This window comes from Nipponia nippon, unplaced genomic scaffold (assembly GCF_047370975.1).
Source record: "Nipponia nippon isolate SJK-2023a ecotype South Korea unplaced genomic scaffold, ASM4737097v1 scaffold_7, whole genome shotgun sequence".
NCBI lineage: Eukaryota > Metazoa > Chordata > Aves > Pelecaniformes > Threskiornithidae > Nipponia > Nipponia nippon.
The window spans coordinates 34,531,466-34,550,031 of NW_028262391.1; the positions used below are offsets into that span (position 1 = coordinate 34,531,466).

The following is an 18,566-nucleotide window of genomic DNA, read 5'->3' on the forward strand; positions in this document are numbered from 1 at the left end:
GTCTGTTCTGGTGAGGCAGTTTGTATGCTTCATACAGGTGGTATAAAAATACTGTTTCTTAGATCAAGTGGCCAATTTTCTAGAGTTTGTAGATTTAAATTGTGTAGGCTAATGGTGGACTACCTTTTTTCATGCTAGTGACCATCTATATAGTTTTCGGTTACAAATTACGAAGTTAAACCATTTTGGTCAATTTAATGTAATTTGCTTTATCTTCTTAATGTACTGAATAATGAACTCAAAAGATAGGCTGTAAGAAGGTAAATTATATTTACTTTCCCCGTATAAATCAAGATTGTAATGTCCATGTTGCCTTTTAGAAAACTGAGAAAATGTACAGTTGTAACAAAACTGCCCAATGTCCCCTACCCAGTGTAATATCATTCCCATGGGTTTTAAAATACATTGGTACCCAATATTTAAGTTGATATGTTCCAAGTTTAGCACTTTCAGCTGGAAAAAAAATCTGTCCATTGTGATGGCTGAAAGATGCATTACCTACAGATTCATTCTGACCCTTATGTTTATAGGCTTCGGTAGAAAGGTGCTAGGGCCATTTCACCATGAAATCTTAAGCTACCTGAAGGTTAGACTGACCATCACTTCAGCTTTCCCTAGCTAGCTTGCTAGAACTCTGCTCTTTATAAAATTTAAATTTTCAGCAGTCTCCTAATGTGCAAAACCTAAGGACGCTTGGTGCATTTTTGCATTCTGCTTGAGTCAGCCTGTTTGAAGTGCTCCAGGGTATAGTTGCATACAAGCTTCTTTATAGAACAGTGTTTAAAAGGGTAATTAGTACATGCTTGGTCGATGCTTACTGATGAATTGGGGCCAGAAGCTTTTATATTAAAAAAAAAAAAGCAGACCTGAAGACTGTCATAAAAGCCTACCCAGTGTATCTTTGGAATACCAGTACTGATTTAAGAATGCACAGCTTTAATGCAATTAATAGTCTCCTAAAATCATAGTGAGGGCAAATTTCCATATGATTCATCCTGACCTTTTGATTGACAAATATACGTAGGAAAAGATCCCAATATAAAACAGTAGTTTAGTTCTGAATCTATCCTTTATACAAAGCAACCAAATTCACTCTAGGATTTTTTTTTCCCCCAAATGTAATAAAGCACTTGTTTTTCACATCAAGCAGCTTACAAAGTATATTTAATACATCTCTTCAGTGTTTCACATAGCTAATTACTGGGTGTAGTTGCATATTAGCTATTCTAAGGTGTCATTCCACAATTCAGGGATCTTGGTATCATCCAATGAAAAATAAATTCTTGCTCACACAATCTCTTATTCCCGGTTAGTTTATTTTCCCAATAGGATGATTTATGTTTAATATGCATAGATGCTGGGGGGACAGGGAGGATACTGCCTAAGTATTCAGTGTTCTCTAAGAAAAGCTGCTTTCTTTAAATCCTGCTAAAGTGAAGGAACAGAAGATGACCACAGCCACGTTTAGCTTCTCTTTCACCACTGAAATGTATTATACAAAATATAACCAATGCCATTGAGGAGAAAAAAGAATTAAATTGGACTGTCTTCTATTCATCCTGACAACATCAGGCATAGCAGTGAGTGTCTTGCTCTTGGTACCTATTGTATATTCTAGGAAGCAACATACCATGATGAAATAATTCTCAACACTTACCAATAAAAAAGCAGGGCTAACAAATTTCCAGCACAATCTCCAGTAGAGGCCTGGCTTGAAGCCCATCATTTGTTGGATATCTTCACTGAATCTGTCCACACCTAGAAGGGATGAGAACATCAGACTGGCGTAAATCTAAACTGATGAGATGCTGGCGTACCCAAAACCATCTGCTTTTTTCAGAAAATAATTACTGCCAAATTATAAGACATAAAACAACAGTGATCTTCTTTCAACGAATAGATGTCTTTCACATCCCTGTATCCAAGACTTAAATGCCTGTGAGCACTTAAGGTCTGTTGCAAACAGCATTACTATTGAAAAGTGGCATTTCACAAATACCTAGAATTTAACTTGTGAATGGGACACACTTTTTTTTTTAATAGTTGTGGACTATTGTAACCTAATTACTACATACTATTATGAGTACACTGAAGGAGAACCCAAACCCTTACACAAACCGCTTACTGATAATGAGGTAGATTCATACGATTCTTAATTTATCAAAGGAGACTTATTTGTTCCACTTAATGACATACTTATTTTTCAGTGTTTCACTAAATACCACAGAATATTCGTTTTATCTATGACAAATGTAATTTCACCCTTTATCACCTTTCCAAGGAACTGGGTAGATGCTTTTTCTGTTCAGTATAAGTATGTGCAAAACTACATTAGCTAGAAACAGGTGGCCTTTTTTACAGTATCCTGTGTGGTTTTTAACATCATAATACCAACTAGTATTTTCTAAAATTATCTCTGTATGCATTTAAATATCTAGTAATGTAGCTGTTGTAGGTACCTTAGAAGATACATGATCTGTTCATGTGAGTAAAACCCAAGAATAGTCAGAAATTTTACCTGCTGCAGTAATTAAGACAGCATTGGATAACATGAAAATCATTAAATGTAGACATAAATCAAAGATAAATAAGTCCTGCTAATTGTACCAGGAATATAGAATATGGGTTTAGAAACATGGATGGCTCGATTGCTTGATTATTATCAAAACCTTGATAGTAACATACAAAATTTCAGTATAAGACTTTGTATATTAGTATGCAAGAAGTAATGTGTACAAGATTTCTATTGTCAGGAAAACTATATGACAGTATTCCATTCAAAATTACTCAGACGTTAGCTACCTGCAGTGGGATTCACTGCACTGCAGTGCAGAGAAATAGAGGCACCAGAACAAAGTGTTTAGCAAGTGACATAATGGCCAGAGGGGAGAAGAGCTGCAAATACCCAGTTCTCAGTCTGTGATGTTCCTTGAATCCATCTAGTCTGAGATTTTGTATGTGTGTGTTGATACATTTGTGTGTATTTAGTACTTATGTCAGTTGAAGCATTAATAGCTGTAAAACCAGTGTAAATAGTTGCGGTAGAAATCTCTTCCCACAGCCAATGCAGAAAGGAAGATCCTCTGACCTTGTTGACTCCCCTTCAGAATCACTATCTAGACAGTGACTTCAAAATCAGAATAGGTCATGCTGCGCAGACCAAGGTGAAAACAAAAAAAATCTGCTGTCCTGGGTTCCTCAGGACATGTCAAATTCCGTAACAGTGAATAAGGAAGAAATGGCATTTCAGTCAGTGCCTTTTAATTCCTTATGGGTTTTACACATTTAAGTAAGGTATTCAGACACAGAATTCATAACACGTAGGAAGGACTGCACACGTATAATGTGCTTTCTGTGAGTGGCACTAGCCTGGTCTACCTAAACATTTTGAGTAGTCTACAAGGGTATTAAACTGTCTGTATGTAAGAAATCTATTTTTTTTTTTTTAACTCTAGCAATATTAATTCATGTTAACTCTCATGCTTTGGACTTTCTGGAAATACTCTAGTCTTCAGTAGGACATTTTCCATCTTCAGTGTGTATTGAAACACTTTTTTGCATTAAGTAATCTACTATAATTTACTATGCAAAGCAAAGATGCATTTTATAGTGACTGTAAAATGTCCATTTGAATGGCAGCTTCTTCCCAGTTTTTCTTATTGATTCTATTCTGGTTGGACTTACCAGTATGAGGTATCTTGCAAAAGTTGAATCTAAGCCCATGCTATTTTCCACACTGTATTTTAGAATGGGATGATTATCACTGATATAAAAATGGGGGAAAAATGTCCTTCCCAGTTTTCTTTAAAAAGTAAACAATCTCTGACTTTTCACCTTAGAGACACTGGCTCACAGAGAAGTAGTTCTCTTTAGTGCAATGTCATGTCAGGCTACTAGTCTGTAATTTATTATACTTGATGTGTTCAGGAAGTTTACTTTTAATCCTGAAGCCTATTAGGTTAACAGCAGAAATGCTGCTTTTTGCCATGCATATTTGTTCATTAAAGAGGATGTATAGTTTACCATAATTGTTTCTCTTCATCTGGATCTATATAAATAATTAGGACAGTTTGAGTTAGTCCTTTCTGGGATGTAATGTATTTACAAGGTCTGGACATTTGAGTGTAAACTTCTCTTTGATTTCCACCCTCCCCAATATTATCTACAGGTGAAGCAAAGTAGCCAAAAGGATCTGCAAATGCTCTTTAAATTTAATCTAATTCTATTTGCAGTGCCTTCTGTGAACTTTAAAGTGACTGAATTTCAACTGCTATGAATACTGAGTGAAATTTATCATTGTGCAGAAGGTCAAAGACCAGGACTAGATATCTCCAAAAATTTTATTCATAGATGTTCAGACGGATGTACCCAGAGCTCAAATAGTGCTTTGTGTTGAATTTCTACTGAAAATGGGGGATCAGTAGTCCATGCTCTCAGAGTGCTTTTTCAACAGCGTGTTTTTTTCAATACTATATGTCTTCAAATAATTGTTCTAAGAATCAGCCTGTAAAGTAGAACATAGCTGGAGGTACAGATGCTGGTACCTGTAGGGCTTCATTTTTTCCAGTTCTCGAAAGCATTTACCCAGTTTTTTTGTGATTCTGTAGGATAAACTGAAACTGTGGGTGTTTCATTCAGTTACAGGAAGGAACTGGTGTACCACAAACAAAACTCTAGATTACTTGCTGGAGACCTCTTGTTGAATATGGAAATAATCTCCTTGCTTTTCCAGTGAGAAACAAGTAAGAGATACAATTTATCATCAGATTCTGGTTAAATACACCGAGCCCAAAGAGAATTTCAGTGTAATTTCTGAACTAATAAACACTGCAGCTGCCTCAGAATGTCTCCACTGTAATGGTCTATTAAACAGCACAGAAAATTTGGCCCATTCTCTGTGTGCATAATATTGTGTTGTCAAGGGAATTAAATCAATATGCAAAAAAGAACAGATTGGGAAGAAAGTGGAAAGTACATTTGACTATAAATGCAAGTTACTTTACTTACATTGGGACAACCTTCTTTAATCTCAAGTGATGCAGAGATCAGAGTTCAGATAGAATTAAAGTCTCCATGTTACTGGTACCTCCTGCACCTGCTGTCTGCTGGAGCTTTGTAAGTCATTTTGCTGTACAGGCTCAGCCAATGGCTTCAGAGCCACTCACTTGCACAGAAGCCCTTGAGCAGGTCCTGGCCCTGAGGTGAAACTGCTCAGTGGCTGTAGCTGAAATAATTTGTGGCCATGTTTCCAGAAAGTAGTATCATAACTGCAACAATCATTTGGATCCCTACAAGCAATCTTTGTATATGTTGTTTTCCCCTCCTGTCTTGTTTAACTCTGTGATGTATAGTATTCTTTTATATGCTTGGAAGGTTTTTTTTTTTATTTGAAAAGTAAAAATGAGTAATAATGCCTTTAATGCCATACATATGATTTAAATGAATCCAAGAAATCAAAGGAACTACACTGAAATAACATGGTAGTAAGAAAAAAGGTATATTGAATCAATCTTCAAGTTATTTTGCACTTAATTCCCTTTCCCTGTGAACGTTCCTTCACTGTTTTTTTTCCCATATTGAGTTTTACTTCTGTGGATGTACGTAGCAGTGTATGAGCTCACACAGTTTGTATGCAAATGAAGAGTTGTAGTGAAACTGCTTCATTGATCCATCCTATATTTTGGCCCTTAGGAATTACAGTAAACCACAGAACCATCAAATTATTCCTGTTGGAGGAGTTCTTGGGAGGTCTCTAGTTCGGCCTCTTGGTCAAATCAAGGTCAGCACAATTCAGAACTGCTTTCTTGTGGCTTTATCCAGTTGGGTGTTGCAAACCTCCAAGAACAGAGTCAGCAAGCACTCTCTGGGCAAACTGTTCCAATGTTTAATTATCCTTATATAGAAAAATTATTTTCCTCCTTTCAATTTGATCGTGGTCCTCTGTCCTCCCATTGTGCACCTCAGTGAAAAGCCTGACTCTCTTTCTTGATACCTTCTTTGTAGGTATTGGAAGGCCGCTATCAGGTCCTCCCTAAGCCTTCTCCAGGCTAAATAAGCTCAGTTCTCTGACTTTCTTCACAGGGCATGTGCTCCAGCTCCTGAACGTCTTGGTGGCCAACCACTGGACTCTCTCCAGTTTAATACCACCTTCTTTTACTGAGGGTGAAAAACAGGACACAGTATTCCAGGTGCAGTCTAACAAGTGCCAAGGAAGAGAATAATCACTTCCTTAATCTTCTGGTTCTGCTTCTGTTACAGCTCAGTATGCTGTTGGCCCTGTTAGAGCCAGTGTGCTGTCAGGTCACTCTTCTGACTCATTTAGCCTGCTGCGCACATCCTCAAGCAGCTCATCTTTGAGTGCAAGTAGCAGATCCAAAAGAGTGTCCACCTAGCATCTATGCTAAGAGGTTGCTTCTGATACCTTCTTCTCTAAGAACCGCGGTCTGATCTGGATGCTTCTTTTAAGTCGTCTAAAGAAGGCCTCTTTGACTTCCTGACCCTGATCAGGTGCTCTGTAACAATATTCCCCACAATGTGGCCCTTGCTGGCCTCTGCCCTGACCCACAAGGACTCAGCCATCCTGTCATCCATTCACTACATTTGAGTTGCTCTTCTGCACATAAAGATGACACCTGCCCCCTGCTTCTGTCCTAACAAGCATGTATCTATCAAATGCAGAACCCCAGTCATACAAGCCCTTGACCAGGAGAAGATGAGGGAAGACACTGTTTTTCCACACAGTTCAGCAATCATTGGCATTGGGAACGTGAGAAAGAAGAGATAAAAAGAATGTAAAAGCCATTGAGTGGTGTTCATTTGCAAATCCTACAGAGCGCAGAACAAGGTATCTGTTGATCAGCCATGTAGTGAAGTAACAACTATCCCTTTTTGTTCCTGAGTCTCTATTCTAACTCTGGAGCAATACTGGTATTCATTGGTGGTGACCCTCACCTGGTGGCAGTAAAGGGAGTAAGCCATACCAGTACCGTTCCCAAAGAAGGGCAGCTGTGCTAGTGTAAAAAGCAAGCAGAACAGTAGGAAACATTTCCGCACCATGGCAGTGCAGTAAGGTCTCCAAGTTGGTTTGCTTCATTTGTATTTCCATTCTATGGAAATGTGTGCATTCATACTTTGTCTGTCATGCCAGGCATGCATCCATACAAAAGCATCTGTCAGCAAAGAGGAGTTCCAGCAGTCAGTACTTGGTTAATTTCTTTCCCTTTTGCAAAATCAAAGTCGACCTTAATTTTTTTTTCAAATAAATGCACCTTTTGGTCTGAAATTTCAGTCTAAGGGATCTTTTTTGGAAATGATTTAAGTAAATGAAAGCAATGAGATTACAGGTGAGGATGAGGATCATTGCTAGCTCATACTGAGCTTATTCTAGTCGTTCAGGGAGATGTTTGCATTAAAATCTGAGTAGAGATTTTCCCGCAAGTGAAACCGAAGAGCAGTTTTGTGTCAGTGGGAGAGGTGTCTGGCTTTTCTTAGAGTATTCATCAGAGGGATGATATCAGGGTTGCACAAAAAGAAAAATGGTAACAAGCTAGCAGTTATATCTAAAATGCATTGGCATAGTAAAACAAACTAGCTCTCCCTTCTCTTACACATACAGGTGGCCTTTGCAAGAAGAAACTTCACAGTAAGTGGTCATAGGTATAATTTGAACTAAATTTCCACCTTTTTGGTCTGTGCCAAAATGTCAATGCTTGCCTTCAGGCTGGCTTAATATTCAGCTGGGTCATTAAGGCAACTGGGGTCTATCAGAAAAAAAGAGGTAGACAAGACCATGCCAGATTTAATCAGTTTAAATAGCACCTGGGGCTATAATAAGTTCTTTATAAAGCAACAGGTCATGCTGTGTCAGTAAAAACATCTGTCAGCTGCTTAAGACAAATCAGTAGATATTTTCCTGGTTATGGGGAGGCAAGAGGGAGAAAGGAAAGGATGATGAAAGACAGAAGGTGCAACAAATAAACAAAATTTGACTAACCTTGGCTTAGTCTGTGAACCACATACAAAGCCTAGATGTTGTAAAGTGCAGTAAATCCTATTTTAATAGAAGCAGATAATAACTTGCCCTTACTAACTGAAGAATATTTTTACGCCTCTGCTTCCAAGCTAAGCGATGATCACTCTTCTGCATTCAGCTTTTTTACAGGGATTACAGGTGGTTGTCTGTGAAATCTAGTGCCTCCACTATTTTGAGAGAGAACAGCATATGAGCTGTTAGCTCCATGCTGATGTTGGGTGACAGAATTAGTACATTAGAGCTAAAAACTATTTCTTTAGTGGATTTAACAGCTTTATGCATGAATGCCATTCTTTCACCTCATTCACTCATCAACAGTTTTTAACTGCAAGCGAGAGTTTGCTTGACTAGAAGAATATGGTGGCACAGCGTGGATAGATAAATAAGTGACTGAGGGAGGTAAATGGCAGGAAGAATTATAATGTCGAAGAACCTTTTGAATCATACGTTAACTATAAACACTATCTCTGAATAGAAATGAAGATGACTTTCAGGGGAAGAACAATGTTTTTGGGAATCAGGGCAGCTAGTTCAATACAAACTTCAATGGGAAGACGATTTGCAGGCTGCTATGACACTGAAACCTGGTAATAATGAAGAGTTGTGACCAACCAGGAAGTATGACATGAGAATTAAGAGGAGATGAGGAAGAAAAACAAGAGCTTGAGAAACTTGATTAATCTAGCAGCAAGCAATTTCAGATATAACTGATAGTTTGGACTGTTGTGGTGAGATGACTTGTATAAAACCTAAGATGCAGAATCCTATTGCTTTACTTGGAGAAAATGAGATTCTTTTTGGGGTCCTTATAGTTTTACTAACCCTGTCTGTGACAAGATAAAGCATGATAACATACTAAAGATGTTAACAAGATAAAGATGATAACATTCTTCCTAAAAGAAAGGAAAAATCACTTTCACTGTTTCTTTAGCAAGATATGCCTAATTCAGATTAAATGATGACTTGTTTTTTTCTGCTTGATTTGGTGATTTAAGAGCACTTTGTACTTTCTGCTCTTCCAGAGGCGGCATCTTTTACAGTGAATAAGCTTGAGGCTATGAATTGCCCCTACCTTCCTATATGATAGGGGAAATTTTGAACTCTGGGTCAGTGCTAGAACATAAAAAATACTCCTCTAGGTTGGGGGTGTAGGGGAAAAGAGAAACGTTTGAAATGCTGACTTCAGATATTTAAAAACACCTCATCTATTAAATGCTGAATTAGGGATGGGGAGAACACCCGCAGACCAGATACTGTCTCAAAACTTTATAATCGGAGGTTTAGCAGGCTGTATGTATAATCTAATAGTAAAATATTTCTACTGTAAGCAATATTCAGTTTAACCTTTTTGTTTCACTTCTTGGAGAGTAGTAGTAGTCAACTTCATCACTTATAGCAGAGGATTGTTTTGTTGTTTTTGTTTTTTTTTTTCCTTCATGAAATTAGACAATGCAGGACGCTTTACAAGAGTGTAAAGTTCCTGGAGGCTAAGGACTGAGCTCAGGCAGACTCAGTGTCCTGCTATGTTGCTGAAGTCAGTGTTGTGGTGGAAAGCACAACTTCAATTTGTTGTTTTTTCCCAGTTAAGGTTATCCAAGTGCATTCATATGGGTTTAGAGCAGTGAAGTGGCTATATGCCATCATTGTGGTCATTTATACAGTGGGAAAGAAAAAAATGTTTTTCTTCTTTCTTATGAAGCTTGTGTATCAAGTGTGTTGCTTTTTATTTATGTTATTTTAGACATATTAAGACATATTAGACATATATTAAAGACATTTAGACATATTTAGACATATATTAAAGACCAAATAAGGCCAGGGAAGTTATTTAATAAGCAGGCACATCTTCTGAGACCTGACTTAAATGGTGAGCCATATTTTTTTTCAGGGTACTGTAGCACATCACTCTGATTGACACACAGTGATTCTAGCCTAGTGCCAGAGATCAACTGAGTACTCCTAAAGCTTGCCATATTGAGGATAAAGCAAATTACTGCACCCTTTTTGTGGCATAAATTAGTATGAAATACTAGAAATGGTATTATTTATGTTATCTAGGATGTTGGGTATTCCATACCATGCTGTGAAATAAGATAAACTTTGAACCACTAGTGTTTTACAATGAAGTAGAATATTGTCTCAAACAAAAGGGACTAATATAGGAATAATTGTAACTCTCTAAAGACAAACTACCTTTATTTGTATTGCATGGGGGGAGCTTGAGATTGGCTCTGGGGAAATCGTGGAAAGGAGGAACAGGTGAGCCTGTATTTAGACTAACCTACTTGCTTTGAAACTACCAGGTATAAACCTGCTACTGCAAGTCATCAGCTATGTTAACAGCTGCAAAATACTGGCAAAAGTAGCAACATTTCCATCCCACTGCAGCCTTCTTCACAAGGCAGTTTTCTTTGGCATTGTGCAGGGTTTCAAAGTTTGGCCCACCGAACATCTGCATTCCTGTCACTATTCATAAATCAGATGAAAAATCACTGTATGAAACCTGGCGTGTCATGGTTTCATGTGTACAAGACTGTGCTGTTTTCCCTTAAAACAATGTGTAAGCCTGTCATGAGCGCTAGGAATTTTAGAAAAGATTTTGCAGGTGCAAAAGGAAGTGCTTACCATAAAACCAGGAAACTCCAATTGCCTCCATTAGAACAGCAAACAGTATCGAAGTCCCAGCTGCAAATGTATCCAGGAGCGTGAGCACATAAATTCCTCCCTAGGATTGAGGAGTTAAAAGATGGAACAAAACGAAGTTAAAAATAGAATCATCTCAGTAGTTTAGTATCTAGTTAACAGAAATATGCTTTACTTGAAACGTTATCTTAACCTAAGTATTTTAATATGGGGCTGATGCTGTAGACATGGGTTCATATTTGCATACAAAATAGTGGAATTGGACTTGCAACTCTTCTAAAGAGGCTTCCTTTCACCTTTGTCCTCACTGAACTGGGAAACAAGCCTCAGCTGAGCATGATTAATGAGTGCTCTTGGCACTTGAGTGTTTTCAGTGGAAGTTGAAGGCACTGGCTTCCGCAGCTTGTAGGACAGGGCCTGTCTACAGCAGTTAATGAAGATCTTCCTAAATTATTGGCAGGAATGGAGCACTAAGTCTCTGTTACCAGCCCAGCATGGAAGCAGCTTTGCCCTCTTTAGTTTCTTTGCTGTGGTGTTAGCAAGCCTTCGCTCAGTTGAGAGAGCAAACCAGATCATCTTCCTTCACAACAGCACATTTCTGTTCTTCAGTGGTTCATGATTGAGAACTGTAAACGCATTTACTAAAGTCTTGTTTCACTGATAATTTATTTAGCTGCAATTTGACTACTTTTTGCCTCATTTTACAATGTGGTATGCATTTGTGTAAATTACTGCTCGTTTTATTTAGTTCAGGCTAATGAGGAATGGAAGACCATGGTATGTTTACTTGTTTCAAAATGAACCTGAATAATGTGTTTCAGGATATTCTTTGTAAACAACTGAAATGTTTGCAGTTGCAGTAGATTTTTGTTAAAATCTTTATTTACAACCAAACTTAATCTGGCTATGCCTCTTCAGAAGGGGAGGAACAAAAGAATTATTGTGCGTGTTTTTACCAATGGTATAAATAGCACTTGTACTATTTAGATCTCTAGGTGATTTTAATCTCTGCAATCAATCAGTTTTCTTCTTTCTTATAAAAAGATGGTTTTCTGAAACAGCTGTGCACATTTGCAAAAATAGAGAAAACAGTATTTAGGCCTTGTCTAGGTTTTTAATTCTTTGGGGACTTGTCCGGAAACTGAATGAACTTTGGTTGTTGTGTTAGAAAGAAAATGTTGTTTATTGAATGACATTTGAGTTTGCTCTTGGTTTTGCTCTACACCTGCTCTAAATGAATGCCTTTGCTATCAAACTTAGTAAAGTGAATGACAAATATGGTTTTGTAAGAAACATGTTTTGAAAATACAGCCTTAACATTTCAGAGGACAAAATCAAACAGATTAATGTGATGATATCACAAGGGTTTTTCTTCGTGTTTTGTGCACATTAGAAATGTTCTTCAGTTATGTAAACCAGCACATTTGGACAAGTCTGGGCAGTTTTATGCATTCCAGCTGGTGGGGTGGTCTTAAGTCTAAACAGGTGCCATTATTACGGCCTCAAGCTGTGCCAGGGGAAGTTTAGGTTGGATATTAGGAAAAACTTCTTCACCGAAAGGGTAGTTAGGCATTGGAACAGGCTGCCCAGGGAAGTGGTTGAGTCCCCATCCCTGGAGGTATTTAAAAGATGGGTAGATGTGGTGCTTGAGGACATGGTTTAGTGGTGGACTTGGCGGCACTAGGTTAACGGTTGGACTCGATGATCTTAAGGGTCTTCTCCAACCTTAATGATTCTATGCTTCTGTGATTTAGAAGCTAGAGCTAGGTTGTAATCTTGAACTGCTTTAGCTCAGTTGAAGGCAGTGGAATTGCACCCGTTGGCACCTGTTCAGGTTCCTGACCACTGAGTTTGTTCTGATCTTGAACTTCAGGTAATTTTGTTCCAGTTGAAACTTTGAATAAGGAAGGAGTATGTTCAGTTCTTTAGGTAATAATGGAGATAGCATGGTATTAAAAGGCTAGGTATTTTAAATGATGTATCTATTTTTAGTGTCTCAAATGTTTTCCAGATTGAGGAAAGTAGAGTAAAAATATTGGGGTGCTCTTTTAGTGTAAAAAGAGCTTTGTTGTTGATAAACTTATGCTGTTTCAGTAATCTTAATAATAGACCTGGAAACCATTTCTAGGGAAGGAGAGAGGTTCACCACATCTACTTTCATGGTGACTACATCAAGTTTCAGTTGTTTTCTGATGCTTCTGGTATCTTCGCTTACAGGGGTTTTTGCTTTTTTGTAAAAAAATTTCTCCAACCTAGAACACTGTGATTCTCCTCCTTTAATTAATAGTCAAAAGCCTGGTGAGGCAAATCATTCAGGATGATGGTAGTGCTAAATACACGTTACTAGATGTTCAGGGTAAGTTATCTGGGTGCTTTTTATGGTGTTAAGAGTAAGAGATAAGATCTAGGTACATGAAGGAACATTAAGAAACGCATCTGGGAGAGGAGATCGTTATTGTAAACTCCTTTCACAAGAAGTGAATGCTGCTTATTTGCTTCAAGACAAGAATAGCCAGATGACTAAAGGTTTGGTCACTTGAAATCCTTGGTTCCTCACACAGGAATAAGCACTCAACAGTTTCATTTGATGTGATTTAAAAAACAAAACCAAAAAAACCCCAAAACCCAAAAAACCAAAACAAACCAAAAACCAAACACACAAAACAAAACCAAGCACAGACAGTTCTTTGGAACAAAGCCTTGTAGGTTCAGTTGATAACTAATGATCTTGTGCAAAAAAGCAGAGAAACTTCATATAGATAAAACCAAAAGTAATGTTCTGACCATAAAGTTGTTTAAGAATTACAAATTATAACAGAAGTAGTCACCTGAGCCTATTCATATTTCTATCTGATGAGGTTAGCTGCACTTTTAAGGTACCTTGTTGATGGCAACTTTTGTTGTACTTACATTGGTGATGCAAAAAAGGGCAAGTAGGAAAGTGCCAAAAGAAACACCGAAGGTGAAGAGTTTTCTATGCTGCTTCAGAATTTGGAAATCATCTGCCAAGCCAGTAATGACAGCCTCCATTCCGCCCATCTGAGGAAGGGAAGGCAAGACCTTTGGTTAAATGTTACTGACTGTTCTAAATACAGATCAAAGAATGTAAAGCAGTTTGTATAATTAATTCCTAACCACTGTATGATTTCTGACATTTCAGCTGTAAATCAGTGGTGTTCTGAGGTATAATTTATTTTCTTGTGGTAGAGAACTGAGTCAGGAAACTGGACATCAGGTGCCACGGTTGGTGACTCAATAGCCATATCCTCTGTGGACCCTTTGCTGACTCAGCAGGATAGTAAGTAGACAGTACTTTGGGAAAAAAATATACATTTTAATATACTATGGGGAAAAAGCTGGTAGCTTAAGTAACTAAACTCCTTAAGAGATTTCTAATATAAAGACAGACACAACAAGCACCTAGGGGAAATGTACTGAACAAAGATTCAGTTGAGCCATTGATTAACCAAATCCAGTTTGACAAAAAACTTTACAGACCTGGAAGAATCACTACATAAGAATCTTGACGTAATTTTTTTTTGTTGACGACATGAAAGAATTTTACTTTGTTTTCTAGCAATTAAGGCTGAACATAGCCATTGTTTTGCAATATAGGAAAGATACTTCCCAAGTTTTCATTGAAATTGCTGGGTTATGTAGGTTGTTATGAATTTTAATGTCTTTCCACCGATGAAGCATTTCCCCCCGCTCCACCAAGAAGTTGTGAAAATGAATTCCAGTCTCCTGTCATAATAATTTATTTAATGTTTTGGAGAGGCTGGATTCCATGCTTTTTCTGATGCTGAAAGATCATGGCAAGACCTGTAGTGCTTGGTGCGATACAATAGTTGGTTAGCAGGTGCTGACGTAGCCTGTCCCTTTCCTATAAGAATTTAATGAAACCAACATTTCTGGTTGAAATCAGTAGCAGAGAAGTCTCTCTCTAGAACTTGAATGAGTCCTGTCTAGAGCCAAATTGCTGGGGGCAGTGGACCTTTTTTTTTTTTAAGGTAACTAATCTTCACATGTAAAATGTCCCAAAACCTGGTGTGGGCTTGTATTTCCTAATGTCTGGAGGGTCATCAGTGAGTGCCCTGTAGCTAAGATGGGTTAATATTTTATGTTCTCAGAAGTTGTTACTGTGCTGGCACTTAAATGGTCTTGGAGAAGTTGAAAATGGAAAAGAGACAGCTTGAGTTATTTTGGCTAAGGACCACTCCTTAACGTATCATGATTTATTCCCCTTTGTAATTCCTTATGCCAAGCTAGATACCTACTCCAAAAAATGTTTGCAAACACTTGTTCCATTTTCTGTCCTTTTCATTGTTTCTTGCTTAAATTTGCATGATCAGATTTCCCTTTGCTTAAACATTTTGACAGTTCTATTTTTGTACAGATGTCTGTATTTCTGTGCCAGTGCAGGCTTATATGCATGAATAAAACTATACGTACTATATATACATAAAACTATATATAATTCTTTCTCTTTAGCTTTGGGGTTATTAGAATTTCTTTTTTTTTTTTACCTTTAAAAATTTTAATTTTCCCTTCAGGGACTTATCAGTCAAATGTGGGGGGGAAGTTGAGAAGACCACTGTAAAAAATACTGCATGACCTGAGTTTTCTTAGGTAAATGGCGAAAAATCCTGAACAAAACATGAACAAGCAAATCCCTCCCGTTTTAGAAAGAAACAGCTAAATTTGGCCACAGTTTATCAGTATTTTAATTAGCTCCACAAGAAAGAACTTTCTTCACTCATAGGAAAAGTGTGTTCTGCAATCTAAAGCCCTGCGTCTTTGTCACTCAAATGTTTCTTTACATTGCCTTAAATTTACTGCTGTTGCAAAGTTAACTGTTTTGGATCTAAACACTTCTGAGCATGTATTTTCTTCTTCGTAATTCTGCCCTGTTCCTACGGGTCATTCATGCCCTTCCACTGTGCTAAACCCTTCCTTTCTATGCTTCATGTTTTGAATAAGGATTCAGATCTTGGTGTATAAAGACAAACTTCATTGAACCTGAGCTGGAATCCAAAAATCCAGACACCTCAGAAACATTTAGACCTGAATCTGGCCTTTACAGCTCAGACCTCACTCCACAAGATCTCATTCAGCTTTTTGCCAATGATTATCAAAGCTTCCTGCTGCAACCTCATTTTTCTTAGTTTTGCTCTCCTCCACGTCAGTTCATTCTTTTCCTTTCTTATCCTTGAAAATGAACAAAGTTTTCTGAAGTTGTAAGCAATGGAAATGCTGGGATTTTTTTGCCATTTCCAGCAAGAAATTCCTAGATCAGCTCTGTACATTCAGAACTACAAAAAGAGACTTCTATGCTTTAGAATAGTAAGAAACCCCTACCCTACTAAAAATGATGAATGTTTGTTCATGGTTCACCATTCCTTAAAGACCTTGTTTGTTTTTCCCAGAAATTAATCAACCTTTAAGCTAAATATAACAGGATGCTTTGATGCCTCTTTGGCAAGAACAAAGCAGTACAAAACTTATTAGAGGACTTGGGATATTTTCTGGGCTGAAGTTTCTGTGATCCTGAATATCATGGTACAGTAAAAGTCATCACATTATGGAAAGAGCAAGTATACTCATTAGACTAGACATTTTACAGTAAGATAGTAGTAAAATGAAACCACTATGGAAATATTCTACTGTGATTTTTGAATTGTGACTAAATTTACAGGAAATTCTGTATCATTGCTTGTAGAAAAAAAATCAGACTACATTCAGACATTGTATATCTTGAGCAGATTAATGAATTTCAGTACATGTAAAAAGCTCTTCTAGAAACCACTCTACTCAATGTTACTGTGTCTTGTGTTTTGCAAGTAGGGTTCCAAAACCTTATTGCAGGTTCGTAGTAGTAATGGTTCATAGCAGTCATGTTTAAATAGTAATAATTGTTGATGAACAGCCCCTCTGTAAGGTCATAAAAAAGCAGCAGTGAGTAATTATTTGCTGGCTTGTAAAAGATTTGATCTTTTCCTAAACCTCTTAAGTATTGTGAGTCTTTGAATATACTGCCAGGAGTAATACTATTGGTATGTTGGCTGTGACTGTGAAAACAGATTCAGGGAATGTACAGAATGTTTATTTGAAATGTAATAAAGCCCCTGTTTAAGGTTGATACCTCTCCAGTTACAGAATATAACAGTAAAGGAAAAAGGTCAAGGCTGGAAGGAAAAAATACTTACAGAACTGTCGATGCCAAGAGTAAGGAGCATGATGAAGAATACCACAGCCCAAAATGTAGATCCTGAAAGAGTTGAAATTGCCTCGGGATACAGGATGAAAACTAAACCAGCTCCTGAAATAGGGGGGGGGGGGGGGGGGAGGAAAGGCAGTATTACTAAATGATGTTTCTTGGCTTCATAAAAGTGTTTGTTTTAATAAGATAAATTATGACTAAGTTGACTTTTACATCAGTCCACATCACGCTCTGAGTAGCTGTTAAAACAAAATTTGCATTATACCAAAAATATATCCAAAATACTTTAATAATGTACTCATGACAGTTTTGTATTTTAAAAAAATCTATCCCATTCTTTTCCACTTCTAATAATCTTTTATGGGATTCACAACCTTACTAGCTCTTTTTCAAGTACGTAGTAGAGAAGGAACCCTGTGGATGTGGACTCTACTGTTTGGCAGGAGAACTCTCTGATGTGATGAGAGATACAGGAACTGAAATCATGGGTGACCTGTTACCCGTGAAAGGACTCTACGGCTAAGCCTACCAGAACCATCCGAAACAGTAACATATGGCACTGAACAGCAATATTTTCACAAGACACTGTGCAGTGGTAAATGCCTGTTTTTTGCACAGGCTGAACTTGTGAGGGGCAAGATGTTGGGGAACCTCAATTCAGTAGAGGTGAGATGAATCAATACCATTTAGAGTTCACATTTCAACAAGGCATATACACACAGAGTTTTACTTCCAAGTAATTTAATTCAGGTCCCTTCCATGAGATTTTCACATACTTGTTTGAAACAAATATAAACACATTTGCAAAGAAATGGTGGACAAAAAGTGGTAAAACTAGTATAAAATTAACTTCCTACCTTCAGTGGCTACATCCTCAATTTTAACTTTGTGCTCATGAGCCATGTAGCCCAATATGGAGAAAATTGCGAATCCTGAGATGAAGCTTGTGACACAGTTAATGGTACTAGTCAGCAAAGCATCCCTAATGATGGAGAGAAGAACAGCCCAGTGAAAAAAAAAACACTTTAAGAACTGGATGGAAATTGTCTTATAGTGATAGGAAGATTCTTGTGAAAATGCTAATTGTGCAATTATCCTGATGGTCAAAAGCTCGTATCAGCATACTATGCTAGGAAATGACGTACTTCTTTTTACTATTTTGATTTAAAGCTGAGTTCTGTTCAAAAAAAATCAACAAAGCTATATTAAATATTAAGATATTAAAGAGTAATGTCATCATCCTAGCTGGTAGCTGTAGTATAGCAAGAGTGGCCTGCAGTGAAAGAGCCTTACTGTTCACCAGTTCATGTGAGCAGATATTCAGGAATATTTTCAGTGCATTTTTAGCAAAATGTGCTGCCATTCAGATGGCACTGGATAACCATCCTTAACCTGTAATGAGGTCCCTTCATCTATAAAGTCAGCTAGGCTTTTCTGAAAAAAAAAAAAAAAAATACAACTCTTGTTTATCAGATTGTTACAATAGTGAATTTAGTTTAAAGGTTAAATATTATACAGTGTGCATCATATAGTAATGATTGTACAAAGTTGTGGTTTTTAATCAGTCTGCCATGGTATTATGATAGACGTATGAGTTTTCCTGGGTATTAATAACCCCTATTACCAAACCTAGCTTGAAGATAAGTAGACCATACGTCTTCAGATGTCTGC

The 18,566-nt window shown here is 37.4% G+C and overlaps 1 protein-coding gene across 1 annotated transcript in view; it reads right to left on the reverse strand.

Moving 5' to 3' along the window:
• SLC6A2 (solute carrier family 6 member 2) overlaps positions 1–18,566 on the reverse strand; it is a 79,426-nt gene that overhangs the window by 12,671 nt on the left and 48,189 nt on the right. The window contains exons 7-11 of the mRNA XM_009469218.2: positions 17,753–17,877; positions 16,882–16,994; positions 13,586–13,714; positions 10,658–10,757; positions 1,658–1,758 (exon numbers count right to left, since the gene is read on the reverse strand). Of these exons, the coding sequence (XP_009467493.2) occupies positions 1,658–1,758; positions 10,658–10,757; positions 13,586–13,714; positions 16,882–16,994; positions 17,753–17,877 (568 nt within the window). The remainder of the gene's footprint in view (positions 1–1,657; positions 1,759–10,657; positions 10,758–13,585; positions 13,715–16,881; positions 16,995–17,752; positions 17,878–18,566) is intronic.